Raw genomic sequence first — 13,035 nt, forward strand, 5'->3', positions numbered from 1 at the left:
GTGAAGAAATGAGCAAGTAAAAGAGCTCCAGTAGTCCTGGAACTCCTGTTTTGCAGTCAGGTGAACATAGCTGGAATAAAAATTCCAAGGGCGACATCAGTGCTGTGTTCCTTTACCCCAGGAGAAACGCCATCCCTCGGGTAGCACGATGGGAGTGTAGTGAGGGCAGGCACTTCAGCTCACCACCGTGTCCAGTGGCTGAGATCAGCTGCAGGTGGACAGGGTAAGGCTGATTTTGTGACATTTATGCTGTGGGAAAAGTAAAGAAGCTTCCTTTTATTGTTTTTACTCTAGGATAGTTCTTTTGCCTTTTTAGGCTTGGAAATTTTCCTCTGTATTTAAGAGGATAATAGCAAAGTCAGTTTGGTCACAATCTGTTTAAACACCAGTAGTGCAGAGCTGTTACTATCACGGAAGACTCTCAGGCCTATTTCTATTTTTATTGCTCTATATTTCAGACGTATTCTACAAGTTTGAATAGTTCAAAATGTTTGTCTTTTTAAATAACATCTTGCAAAAGCAGAATGAGCTGATCTCTCTGGCTTCTCGGCACGTTAGGCCTTGGGTATGAGTGCACCGCACTGGATAATGCTCACCTTAGGTTTTGCAAAATTATGTTCTAGTTCCTTGGCCTGAGGAGTATCAGGAAGGGCTTGCAAAGCTGCGTGGACACCGCCAGCTGAATGGAAGCGAGCATCCTTGGCTTTGCTCAAGAAACTTAAGCTTAGGTTGAGCTAGATGCTCTCAAGGAGGAGAAAGGCTGGAATTTTCAGGTGTCGGGGTAGGCTGTGTGCACAGGTCTGCGCTCAGACAAGCAGCTGGATGTTTGTGCACATCATGGTGGGGAACCCACAGAGGACTCGACCCTTACCACAGACGGAGCCCCCCCGTTCTCAGATCGCACACTGCTCTGGGTTAAAACAGCGGGTGTGGGAGATGAGCTGCCCCCTCGTTCTTCTCACTGGGAAGCTTGCCTGAAACGTGACGATTGCAGTTGAAAGGCACCGTAGTCTGCGCTGCTGCTTGTCCGTGTTTGCTGAAATACTTGGTGGATGTATCTCATGACCGAGCCGCTTTCTCCGTGTCACCAAGCCAGCTTTCAGTAACCAGCTACCAAAACCTCCCATAGCTTTTCTGGCAATTTCTGGGATGGGGACAGCATTAATGTAGTTACTTGAGTATCAAAATTCATGCAGGGTTACCAGAGGGGTGGGATTACTCACTTTTCTGATTAGACCATTAAAAGTTTTTTTCTTTTACTAATAAATGAAGCTGATCTGGAATTTGGAGACTGCTGAAAGACACAGATGCAAGTGGCTCCTGTCTGCCCAATTATGCATTTTCTTCGTAATATATTTGTGCATGCAACTTAGGTGTCTGTGTTGAAAATGAGGTTCCAGATGTTTTTGTTTCTTTATCCAAGGAGTAAGCTGATGGATTTACCTTTTTTTTTTCATCCGGTTACCATTTTTATCAAGAACAGAGCGAAGAACTTGGCTACCTTTGATTTATGGAAAACTGTACTTTAGGCACCAGTGAGCACTGCAGAGATGGATTTTATGTAATAATACTTTGAAATAATACAGTTAGACCAAATTCACTCTTTAAAATAGCCTGTAAAGCTAGTGTCGATACTTGGAGAAGCAAAATGTGCTTTTGCTGATGTAGTTCATACTAACTAGGTCAGCCAATGAAATCGGCCGTCAAGGCGAGATCATTTTGATGTTAGAATAGCTGTGGCCGCATCAAGGGTCGTTGGGTTTTTTTGTTGGCATAGAAAAATCATTCCTAACCCTCTATGAGGGAAGAAACTGCCATTGGAGACTGGACCTTAAAAAAAATGGTGTCTGTATGAGCAGTTTGGATATGAAAGAAACCGGTGGGATCTCCCCTTTCCTTTTTCTGCAGGCGCTGTATCTGATAGCTACAAATGGGACACCAGAGCTGCAGAACCCCGAGCGACTGTCCGCTGTGTTTCGTGACTTCCTAAACTGCTGCCTGGAGATGGATGTGGACAGGCGAGGATCTGCCAAGGAGCTTCTGCAGGTAAAACGCGAAGCAGCTGCAAGTGAAACCGCTGTGCTATGTGACGGTTTTCTCATCAGCTAAATTCGAAGGTGACAGGTGGAACCCCCTCGTATTAGTCTCTAGTCTTGATGCTTTGCAAATGAAAAATAAGTAGGATCGTAGAATGGTTTGGGCTGGAAGGGACCTTTAAAGGCCATCTAGTCCAGCCCCCCTGCAGTGGGCAGGGACCTCTTCAACTACATCTGGCTGCTCAGAGCCCCGTCCAACCTGACCCTGAATGTTTCCAGGGATCTACCATTTTTAGGGGCAACCTGTTCCACTGTTTCACCACCCTCATCATAAAAAATGTCCTCCTTGGATCTAATCTCAGTCTGCCCTCTTTCAGCTTAAAACCATTACCCCTTGCCCTGTCGCAGCAGGTCCTGCTAAAAAGTCTGTCCCCATCTTCCTGATAGGCCCCTTAGGTACTGCAAGGCTGCAGTGAGGTCTCCCTGGAGCCTTCTCCTCTCCAGGCTGAACAACCCCAGCTCTCAGCCTTTCCTCACAGCAGAGCTGCTCCAGCCCTCTCAGCATTTTCCTGGCCCAATTGTGTATTTTGGTGGTATAATCAGTTTTACAGGGTGGCAAAATAACCAAAGTGGAACGATACCAGGCACAGAGGCCTGGCCTGGGTTTGTGACTGCCATGCACGGCCACAGCCAGGGAGGTGACCACGGCAGTCACAGCCCGGCGGTCAGAGGGCTGGCTGCGGGAAGGAGGGGTGCTGTGGGTGCTCAGTGTGAGCATCAGAGGGGCCCCGGCTGTCCGTCCTGCCCCACTCTCAGAGGTTTCTGCCACTGGGCCCCACTTGGGGAGGTTTCTGCCGCCGAAACAGGGACAGCTGAGCGGGACTTGTCACAGCTCCACTTGCCGCCTGGCACAGCCGAGTGAATGAGAACCGCTACAGGTTTGCTGCCAGGTTTTGTGGCAGATCGGGAGCTGCAGAACGTGCCACTTGGCTGTCCCTGCAGCGAAGGTGCCAGCCGGCGCAGGAGGGGCAGGGCAGGGGGTGGCAGACACTGCTCTCACTGCAACCCAGAGCTGAGTCCATCAGCACTCTGTCACTTGTCCCCCTGCTCCTGTCTCGGTGCTGAAAACCTGCACCTCAGTGGCCTCCAGAACAGCACGTGGGCCTGAATGCTGCTGGGATAAACATTTCCTACAGGCATTGGCGTTCCCCGAGGAATGGCTTACACCCTTTGTCTTTTTTTGACAACTAAAATAGCCCGTGTCTTTAGGAGTAAGCATTTTGAGTTCCCTGAAAGGAACAAGGCCCTGGGACAGAAAGCAACGTTCCCACGGCGCTGGGAGCACAAATCCTAGCAAGCTGGAGACACCGTGCTAAATGGATTAATAGCATTATGGGTCATGTTTGCCCGTGACAGCAAGGTGCTGGACGTGGAGATGCAGGTGGGCCCCTCAGCCCTGTTTCTGCGTATTCCTGGTAACCAGAGGAACACTGCTTGAGCCTGTGAGTAACTGAGTTTGGAAAGTAATAGCTCATTTCTTTTTCTCCTTTGGGCAGCATCCATTTTTAAAATTAGCCAAGCCTCTCTCCAGCCTGACTCCACTGATCATTGCAGCAAAGGAAGCGATTAAGAACAGCAGCCGCTAGCGCTTCAGGCCGGCTTTCTCCCATGCAGACTTTCATTCTCAGAGCATTCTCAGAGCAGGACTGAGAACGAAAACTCTGTAAAACCTCAACTCTTGTGCTGTGGGACAGATGGACGAATGAACAAACCAACGGTCATGGTCATGGTGGTAGGAGGGAGAACAGCCCAGTCCCACCTGCTTTCTGGCTCCTTAATTTATTTCTAAGATTACACAGGGCTTAAGACAGAGGTAATGACCGAAAAAGCTTTGCTGCCTCGATTATTTCCAAGGTAAAGCAAATTCAGTTGGAAGATTCCCTTCCTTCTCACCATTTGAATAAGCTGTATGTTCACTTTTAAATTGTCAGTTGTTTCTTAAAGATGGAAAGTTCCTTTTATGTTGTTATTTCTTTTGGTTTGTTTTTTTTTCAAGGGGAGGGGGGATTTATTTTTTTTTTGGTATGGTTTGGGATTGGAGAAGGATCTCCTTCATTCATAAACTCCAGACTGCACTGCCTTTTGAACACAGCCCACTCACTGGTATTTATTTGCCCAGTCATGGTACTTCTAGCTGAGGAAGAAAGAGAAATTGCATTTCCAATCAAAACCAAATCAAGAGTGGGGCAGGCAAAACATCCTGTTGAGATACAGGCTTTCAACTGTGAATAGATAGTGTTTCAGTTCTTGACAATTTGATTTGTATAACTAATTGTAAACTGTTTGCCTGGATGAGAGTCTTAGTAAAACGAAAAAGCAGAAAGATCAGTCAGTGTGCTCAGAAAGGGCTTGTCTGATGCAAAGCTGAAGGAGAAATGTGAGGTGAGAGCGGGCCCAGCCTTGCCTGGTGCTGAGCCCCAGCCGGCCCCTCGCACAGCACAGAGCAGCCTCAGCATCCGCACACCCAGGCTGGGAGAAGGCGCTTGCAGCAGCAAGCGGCAGCCGAGGGACACCGGGTGCTGGCCTCTCCCTGGGACCCGACTGACACCCCCGTCCGAGCCAGACTGCAGCGGGCTGCTCCCGAGGTGGATCGCAGCCGCGCTGTGAAATGCGCAGGCCAGTGGCGTGAGCCATCGCGAGTCTGGGCAGGAGCAGAGAAGAAGGGCAAAACAGCTGAGTGGCAGCGTCGCTTCCGAGGATGCCTGCTCTCCTGGTCGTCTTGTAGCTCCTGGGAAAGGTTAGTAGTGTCTGCGCCGCCCTCGGTAGAGGGGGAGGCCTGGGCTGCTCCCAGGCTCACGCAAGGTGAGTGTCCTTTGGGCACGCAGGTTCTGCCATGGAAACTGAGGCTGGCGCGGTGCGTGACGGCTCCCGCGGTTGGGATCTGCGTCAGCCAGTGCAGCAGGCGGCTCTGGAAGCAAGCGCATTGAAACCCGGAGTCCTGCGCTGAGCGAGAGCGATGCAGAGTGGATTGCGGAGCCGCTCAGAGGCATCGAGCCAGCCTGCGCCTGCTGTCCTGCGCACAGCAAGCACTGCTGAGTGCAGCTCCGAGCTGCCGGGGAGGGGGAATCCTGGATGTGACTGAGGGTTGTGCTTGACTAGTCAGCTGATTTGTAAGGGAGCAGAGGATTTTAAGTATGCAATTTGTGTTTTATTTATTCATTTCTGAAAGATGCAGTGTGGGTTCACCCAGAAAAAGCATTTGCATGGAGTATTGCTGTATTTCTGTAGTACAAAGCCCTTCAAAACAGCAATTGAAACAACACCCACCCATTGGGGGGCGGGGGGGTGGGGGGTGGGGTAGGGGGAGAGTAAACCAGCTTTCTGCTGTAGATCTTCCTGTTCAGGCCCAGTCCTACAAAGCAGCCTTCAAGGGACTGACCACCTTTGTGGTTTGCCAATAAGAATGAAAGATGCTTGGGCTGTTCTTGAATTAGGCCATCGGCTTGTTTGGCTTTGGCTTCTTACTCGGTTCCAGTCTCTGTGTTGCAACTGCCATTCGTACTGCCCGCCGGCCTGCCCTCGTGGCGCTGCCCGTCCCGCCGCTTTGGCTGAGGCAGCGGACGGAGGTCGATGCCCCGTGATATGAATTAACCATTCCTGATTTCCTGGGGAGCACAGCAGCTCTGATTTTTCAGGTGCCCAAACACCCTGCCAAAGCCGGCATCTTTGCTTTCCCAGGCGGGGGGAACGCGGGGGGGACAGAGCTGCCAGCGACCCGCGGCTTGTGCGGCAGCAGCTGAGACCTGGGGCCGGCAGCGATGGCAGCCAAGCCCCCCCCCGGATAAAAGAAACCCCCTGGGCACGCTGCAGCGGAGCAGAGCTGGGGGGTCTGCGCCCAGGCAGGGGAGCTGCTCCACTCGGTCACGCAGTGCGGGGGGGTGAGCAGGCTGAGGGGTATCGGAGGCTGCGGGGGGGCTGCTGGAATCGCACCCTCCCTTCCCTGAGACAGGCCCGACAGGCGGGCAGGGCGTGCGGTGCGGAGGATTCCCTGCCCCCTCCACCTGGCTGAACACTGACTTATGGGGTAGTGGGACTTACGGGGTAGTGGGCAACGGCAGCGAGTTCCCGCCTGGTGCGGCGGCTGCGCCCCCGCTGGGCTGCCCACCCGCCCCGCTGCCCTGGCACAGCGGGAACGGGGCTCTGCCAGCGGAACCGAGCGCGGTGGGGCCCTGCGGTGGGTGCAGCACAGCAGAGGGGGATGGGCCAGGAGGTTCCTGGAGCGTGTGGAGACGTCCCGACCCACTGTGAGCCGGGGAAGGCACCCGCGGTACCCGTTGTTGGCGAACGGAGGAGGGCTGGTGGGCGATGTGGTGGCCGGAGGCCGTCTTGGGCACAGCGATCGTGAGGCGCTGGAGGTTTTGATTCTCAGAGAAGTAGGGAGGGGGCGGCAGAACCGCTGCCCTGGGCTGCCAGAGGGGAGACTTCGGCCTGTTGAGGAGCCTGGCTGACAGCGTCCCTGCGGGGGCAGCCCTGAAGGGCCAAGGGGTCCAGGATGGTCGGTCGTTCTTCGAGGAGATCTTCAAGGTGCAGGAGTGGGGTGTCCCCTGTGCTGACAGCCAGTGGGGAAGAAGAGCGGCCTGGCTCAACAGAGCTTTGGCTGGAACTTGGCAAAAACAGAGTGTATGACCTGTGGAGGAAGGGGCAGGCAGCTCAGGAGGACCACAAGGGCGTTGTGAGTTGTGCAGGGAGAAGATCAGAAGAGCCAAAGCCCAACTAGAACTTAATCTGGCTACTGCCATAAAACACAATAGAAAATGTTTCTGTAAATACGTTAACAGCAAGAGGAGGGCTAATGAGGATCTCCGTCCTTTATTGGATGCGGGGGGAAATGCGGTGACAAAGGTTGAGGTACTTCATGCCATCCCTGCCTCAGGCTTTTGATAGACCAGTTGTTCTCGGGGTACCCGCGCTGGAAGACGGGGGCGGGGAGCAGAATGAAGCCCCACGAGAGGCAGGTCCTGCCTGACAAACCTGAGACACTTGTGTGACAAGCGCCCCACTTAGTGGGTGGGGGAAAGGCTGTGGCTGGTGTCTGCCGGGGCCTTCACAAAGCCTTTGGCACCATCTGCCACAGCATCTCCTGGAGACACCGGCTGCCCGTGGCCGGGGCGGGTGGGCTCTGCGCTGGGCTAAGAGCTGGCTGGGCGGCCGGGCAGAGCGTGGTGGGGGATGGGGTGACATCGTGCTGGCGGGGGCACACGGGGTGTCCCCAGGGCTCAGCGCTGGGGCTGGTCCCATTTAGTATTGTTACCAGCGATCTGGGTGAGGGGACAGAGGGTCCCCCTGGGCACGTTTGCAGGTGCCACCCGGCTGGGCCGTGCTGACCTGCCAGGGGCTGGGGGCTGCCCGGGCACTGGGCTGAGGCGCGATGGCCGAGGCCGGTGGTGTGAGGCTCAGCACCGCTCCGTGCCCGGGGGGACACCAGCCCCAGGCAGCTGGGGGCAGGGGGCTAGGAACTGCCCGGCGGGAAAGGGTCTGGGGGGGCGGCTGGATGTGACCCGCAGGGTGCCCAGGTGGCCAAGGCCAACAGCACCCTGGCTGGTAGCCGAAACAGCGTGGCCAGCAGGAGCAGGGCAGTGACCGTCCCTCGGCGCTGGTGCGGCCGCCCCTCGAGCCCTGGGGGCAGGGGACATGGTTTAGTGGTGGCCTGGGCAGTGCTGGGTTTGTGGTTGGACTTGGTGATCCTAAAGGTCCCTTCCAGTCTCACTGATTCTGTGATTCAAAAGATTCTCGTTCTGTTGTGAGGTCCCATTTTCTCTGTCGGCTCAAGCTATCTGGGGGAGAGACTTCCCTGAGAAAGAGTAATTTGGGCTCGAGGTGGGCTGCCCTCCATTTTAAAGCGTTCACCCGAGGGAAATGTTTGTATTCCATATAAGAAGTGAAGAAACAAGTGACAGTTTCTGCTCCCAGTGTAGCTTCTATTTTTTCCTACCCACAAAGGAGCAGACAGCCGTCCTTTAGAAGGAAAGCACTGTTTTATGGCACACAACTACTTGGTTTTTTCCTTATTTATTTTTTTTACCTATAAGTATTTCAGCATCTCTACTTTAAAAACCAAAATAACCCACCATTGCAACTTCCTGCAAGATAACGGATGTGGAAAATGGGAACATCAGATGGTAGCACCTTTGGGTTTGTTTTTGGGGGTTTTTTTGGTCAGTGTGTGCCCCAGCATACAGAATATTGTTGGCACTGGCTTTTTAAAGACAGCTGCTGTACTGAGAGGCCTTAACTTTTTTATTTTACTAAATACTGTATTTTTCTTTGCATTGGCAAATCTAGAGGTTTCTTCTAAAAAAGAATTCCTGGGAGGCAGGCAAGATTCAACAGAAATAGTCTCTGCCGGTGGCTGTTTTCAGCATGGACCGAGACTGTTTGACATGCAGGGAAGCGCACCTCTGGCGTCCCCGTGGCTCTGTGCTCGAGACAGTCTCTGGCACCAACCTCTCCGTCACTGGGTGCTGAAAGATGGCAGCTGCATTCATATCCTCCAAACTCCGATAGGAAATGTGGAAGAGGTATGTTAATATATTTAAAACAAAACAAAAAACAGTCCTGAGAGGGGCAAGTCTTGTCCATCATTTACAGGCTCACGCGGTGTGTTGGGTTTCAGAGTAGCACTGACCTTGCAGAAAGGAAAGAGACAAATACTGAAACATCTCTGGAACTATCTTGGGTTTTCTGACTGCTACCCTCAGATGAAGCAATTAGTTTATATATATTTTCGGAGTATTAGAAATAGGCTGTTTCTGTGGCAAAAAGCATAGGTAAACTGATTTCAAACACTTTCATTCCAAGGTTTTAAAAGATTGTTTGTCTTTATTTTAAAATTTGTTAAATAGTAAAAATCCTATCCAGAGCTTGCCGATGATAGCATCCCTGCAATGGAGATGTGTGAAAATGACCTGGTAGCTTGCTGTGGTTTTAATGTTTTGGGACAGAAGCGTGACAGCAGTACAGGCAGGGGAGTTTGAGAAGCACAGAGAAGTGGGGTAGTTTTTTTATTACATATTTATTTAAGAAAAAAAAAAAGAACCATACCTATGTAAAATTCCATACAGCTCCTGCATGCGCTCCTGGGAGCCTGCACAGGGGTGGATCTTACAGTGCTCTCAGGGTTTGATCCCAAATTTGGTCCGGGGTTGCATTCTCACCTCTTGTGTCCAGCGCTTTTGTAAATATATCTGGGTTTATTTTCCATCTTTGGCTACTGGTTGGCCGACTCGCACTACGCACGCACCAACTCAAGTATTTTTTTAGCTGTTTGTGCTGAGTTTCTTCGAGGCCAATGGCTGCACCTCAGCAGGTCTGTCAGTCAGTCCCCCCGTGTCCTGCCACCGAAAACAAAGCACATTCCAGTCGCTACAAGAAGGGAAGCAAGTACCTGTCGCCAGTCCTCTCGTTGTAGGAAATGCCACCATGTCCTGTTGTCTGTATGGTGGTTATTTCCCCTGTATAGTCAATGGTGTGGCTGCTGAACGTTCCTCACAGTGAGCATGTAAGTACTTGTACTTCTTAGTCCTGAGCAGAGCCCGAGCGCGCCCGGTAACACCTGCCACTGAAGGCCGGAGCCAGGGTCTCTGTCCTTGGCAGCCAGGGCGTGCGCCACGCCAGTGCCGGCTTTGCCTTGCCAAATTTAATGGGCCACACACCCTCCCACCGGACTGTTGTTCCTCCGTGTGCAGACATGCAGCAGCTAAATGGTGGGTGATCAGGCAAGCTGTTGAAGACCCATAAATTTAAATGTTCAGCTTGGTTGGGTTGGGTTGGGCTGGTTTTTATCTTCTTTCTGCCTCTCCTGTGACCAGGTAGATAATTTTAGTCCCCCATTTTCATGAAGCAGGCAAAGGCCAACCTTTGTGTTTCAACAGAAAACATCCCAGGTCTCTTAGAGTGTGGTCTGCAGGTCTTTAAAATTTCTCTTCCCTTGTGTCCCTCCTTGAGCTGACAAAGTAATTTCTTTTTCTGGCTGAAGCTTGCAGAATCTTGCTTAGCCATCGTCTCTCTGGATGTGGTTTAGAGCCGATTGCCGTAGTCCTTGGTGTACATCACGCACATAAACCATCACTGGCCTGAACCTATCAAGGGTTGCGTGCACTTTTGGTGACAAGAGCTATCACAAAAGAAAAAACAGTATTTATTATAGGAAAGAGGGGGGATGTGTGCGTGCTCTTCGTGGGTGCCCTGTGGTGTGCCCGTGGCTTGCCCGTGTGGGTATGAGCCTGCACGCTTTGTTCTCGCTGCTTAGCAGTTCTCGCAAGCAAGCACTTGTGTTCTGCTAGAACCTGACCCTGAGTGAGGGGACTGGGGGCAATGTCATTAATTAAAGTTGATAATATGGAAAATTACTGATTGTTTTAATAACCTGTGAGCACGGTGGCTTTGCACTGGACAGTTTCCCAGCAGACCACACATCAGCTTCAGCATCTGTGTGTCAGGTGCCTCCTGCTCTGTTTGAGCAGCACCACGTTCACAGCTGCCTGGGGATCACTCGCGGCTGCTGCGAGGCTTGCTCGTGGCGTTTGCCTTGCTCAGCTTACGTACGAAGCCGAGGGCTGCGCTTGGCCATGGCGCGCTGAGCTGGCAGGTGCGAATGCAAGTCGGAAGAGCAGTTGGGCCTGTGCGCACACACCGAATCACAGCTCTGGTGTAACTGGGTTTATCCACACTGGCCACTGCAGCAGGGTCCGACCCCAGGATCCCAGTGATTAACGTAAGGTCTGAGTGAAGGTTTCCAGTTCCTCTGTTACTAGTTCTCAGGTGAGGGGTCGAGCTGGGTGCCTCCAGAGACCGACGCCTACTCCCATTCATGCCTCTCATACCCGTACCACCCATCACCTGATCCCCAAGCCCAAACACTTAATTCTAGTCAGTGGCCTTTTGGTTTCTTACTGGTTTTAACTGTTGCTGGTCTGGCCGCCTTCTGAATTTACTTCATTCACTTGGAATGGTCTCCTTGCGCCTTATCTTCATTCTGCTTGTACCTGGTGGGAAGGCACATGGGGGGGCTGGCTGACAGCTGGCTGGGCAGGAGCCAGCCCTGTGCCCAGGTGGCCATGGGGGCCAGCAGCAGCCTGGCTGGTATCCGAAACAGTGTGGCCAGCTGGACCAGGGCAGTGCCCGTCCCCCTGTGCTGGGCCCTGGTGAGGCTGCACCACAAATCCCGGGTACAGGAAAGATGTTGAGGTGCTGGAGCATGTCCAGCGCTGGGCAGGGGCTGGGGCACAAGTCCTATGGGGAGCGGCTGAGGGTGTTCAGCCTCGAGAGAAGGAGGCTCAGGGAGGACCTGATCACCCTCTGCAACTACCTGAAAGGGGGTGCAGCGAGGTGGGGGGTCGGTCTCTTCTCCCAAGGAACAACCGATAGGACAAGAGGAAACAGCCTCCGGTTGCGCCGAGGAGGTATAGATTGGGTACTGGGAAAAATCATGGAACAGGTTGTCAGGCAGTGGGTCAGGCTGCCCAGGGGTGCGGTGGCGTCACCATCCCTGGAGGTGTTTAATGGCCATGTAGATGTGGCGCTTGGGGACATGGTTTAGTGGTGGCCTGGGCAGTGCTGGGTTTGCAGTTGGACTCGATGATCTTAAAGGTCTTTTCCAGTCTAAATGGTTCTGTGATTCTATCTGCCAGATTCAGCTAGTTCTGTGCTAGCAGCATTAGTTTTATCAGTAAGTTTACTCTCGGTCAGCTCTTGCGGCTTAAGGCTTCAGCTACTTTAGTTACTAGTGCTAAGCTGCCAGTGCTAAACGCAGCTACTCAGAATACAGTTAATCAAATTTCCTCCGTAACACTGAGTGTATGAGCTGAGAACATGAGTGTCGGTTGTGTCTCGCCTCCTCTCTGTCCTTCAGTCCTTTCAGGGGCTTGAAACAAGTTTTCTGAAGTGAGAAATAACAGTGTGTTACCTCTCACAGGTCTTGCTCTTTCCAGTCTCTATGCTTGACCGATTTTGTCCCTCTTTCTGTGCCCTCTCTTCTTGCTGTGCTCCGTGGCTGCTAACCAAGACCATGTAACTGGCTCAGATAAAATGCTCAAGAGCCTCGTTTCTCTGCCCTTTGCCCTGCCTGTTCGCAGCAGCCTTTCCAATGTGTAAGCTTGGTCTGGCGGGGGAGTTCTCACCTCTCTTTGTGCATAACCTCCAAGAGCCTAGAGCCTGTCACCTGAAGTCCGTGCTTGCGTTGAGGGCTCCCAGATGCCTCAGGCCAGTGTGACACTTGCAAACACGAGGAAATAGTGGCAGGTGGTTGGTTTTAGACAGGGCCTTTTGTTGCTGCATGTTGTGTCGTTTGTCCAGCCCAGCCATGGGGGCTCGCTACAGGCACTGCTGCTGCTCCCGTTGCGGTCAGTGAGACTGTGGTGGTTGGCTGCAGTGACAGCAGAACTGGTCGCTGCGTAAGCGGGTGCTGCGGATGCCCTGGCGGTGTCCCTCGGCTGGCTGGGTGGAAGGGAGCTGCCCATAGCTCTTAGTCTCCACCGTGCCAAGCTGTCCAGGTCAGAAGCGGGTTGACAGCAAACACGAAGCACGCAAGTCTCTTAGATCCACGCCTGCTGAGATCTTTTTGACCTTTGAGCTTAAGGTGCACAAAGGCAATTGCTTTTTGTCACGCTGTTTATGTTAGTGTTAAGCAATGCTGCTAAATCAGTCTGTAGCACAGCAACAGGGGAAAAAAACCCTCTCAGCTCTTCAGGTGCGACTCTCATGCTGCCAGTATCTGCCTTGGCAGGTAAGCAAGGACGGGGAGCTGCTCTAGATGGGCACTAGTAGCAAAGGCCTGCGCACACCATAGCCCCCAGTAAAGAGAACACTTCCTTCTTGGGCAAAGCCCAGATTCCGTGGGGGAGTACCCTGAGTTACACTGGTGCTGCGCCTGCACTGCAGATGTTGTGCGTACAGGCATACGGTTCTGGAAGATCTGCAAAAGAATTCTGCAACTCTTGAC

At 52.6% G+C, this 13,035-nt stretch overlaps 2 protein-coding genes across 5 annotated transcripts in view; one reads left to right on the forward strand and one right to left on the reverse strand.

Annotated features, from left to right (window-relative positions):
• Positions 1–4,057, forward strand: part of PAK3 (p21 (RAC1) activated kinase 3) — a 198,821-nt gene extending 194,764 nt beyond the window's left edge. For all 4 annotated transcript variants that reach the window (XM_056359511.1, XM_056359514.1, XM_056359512.1 and 1 more), the window contains exons 14-15: positions 1,909–2,046; positions 3,593–4,057. In XM_056359511.1, coding sequence (XP_056215486.1) covers positions 1,909–2,046; positions 3,593–3,682 — 228 coding nt within the window. In that variant the 3' untranslated portion in view covers positions 3,683–4,057. The remainder of the gene's footprint in view (positions 1–1,908; positions 2,047–3,592) is intronic.
• A 3,472-nt stretch (positions 4,058–7,529) lies between these two features.
• The window catches only part of CAPN6 (calpain 6), an 80,972-nt gene continuing 75,466 nt past the window's right edge, over positions 7,530–13,035 (reverse strand). Inside the window, exon 16 of the transcript XR_008825435.1 lies at positions 7,530–10,209. The gene's annotated coding sequence lies outside the window, so the exon portion shown is untranslated. The remainder of the gene's footprint in view (positions 10,210–13,035) is intronic.

This window comes from Falco biarmicus, chromosome 14 (assembly GCF_023638135.1).
Source record: "Falco biarmicus isolate bFalBia1 chromosome 14, bFalBia1.pri, whole genome shotgun sequence".
NCBI lineage: Eukaryota > Metazoa > Chordata > Aves > Falconiformes > Falconidae > Falco > Falco biarmicus.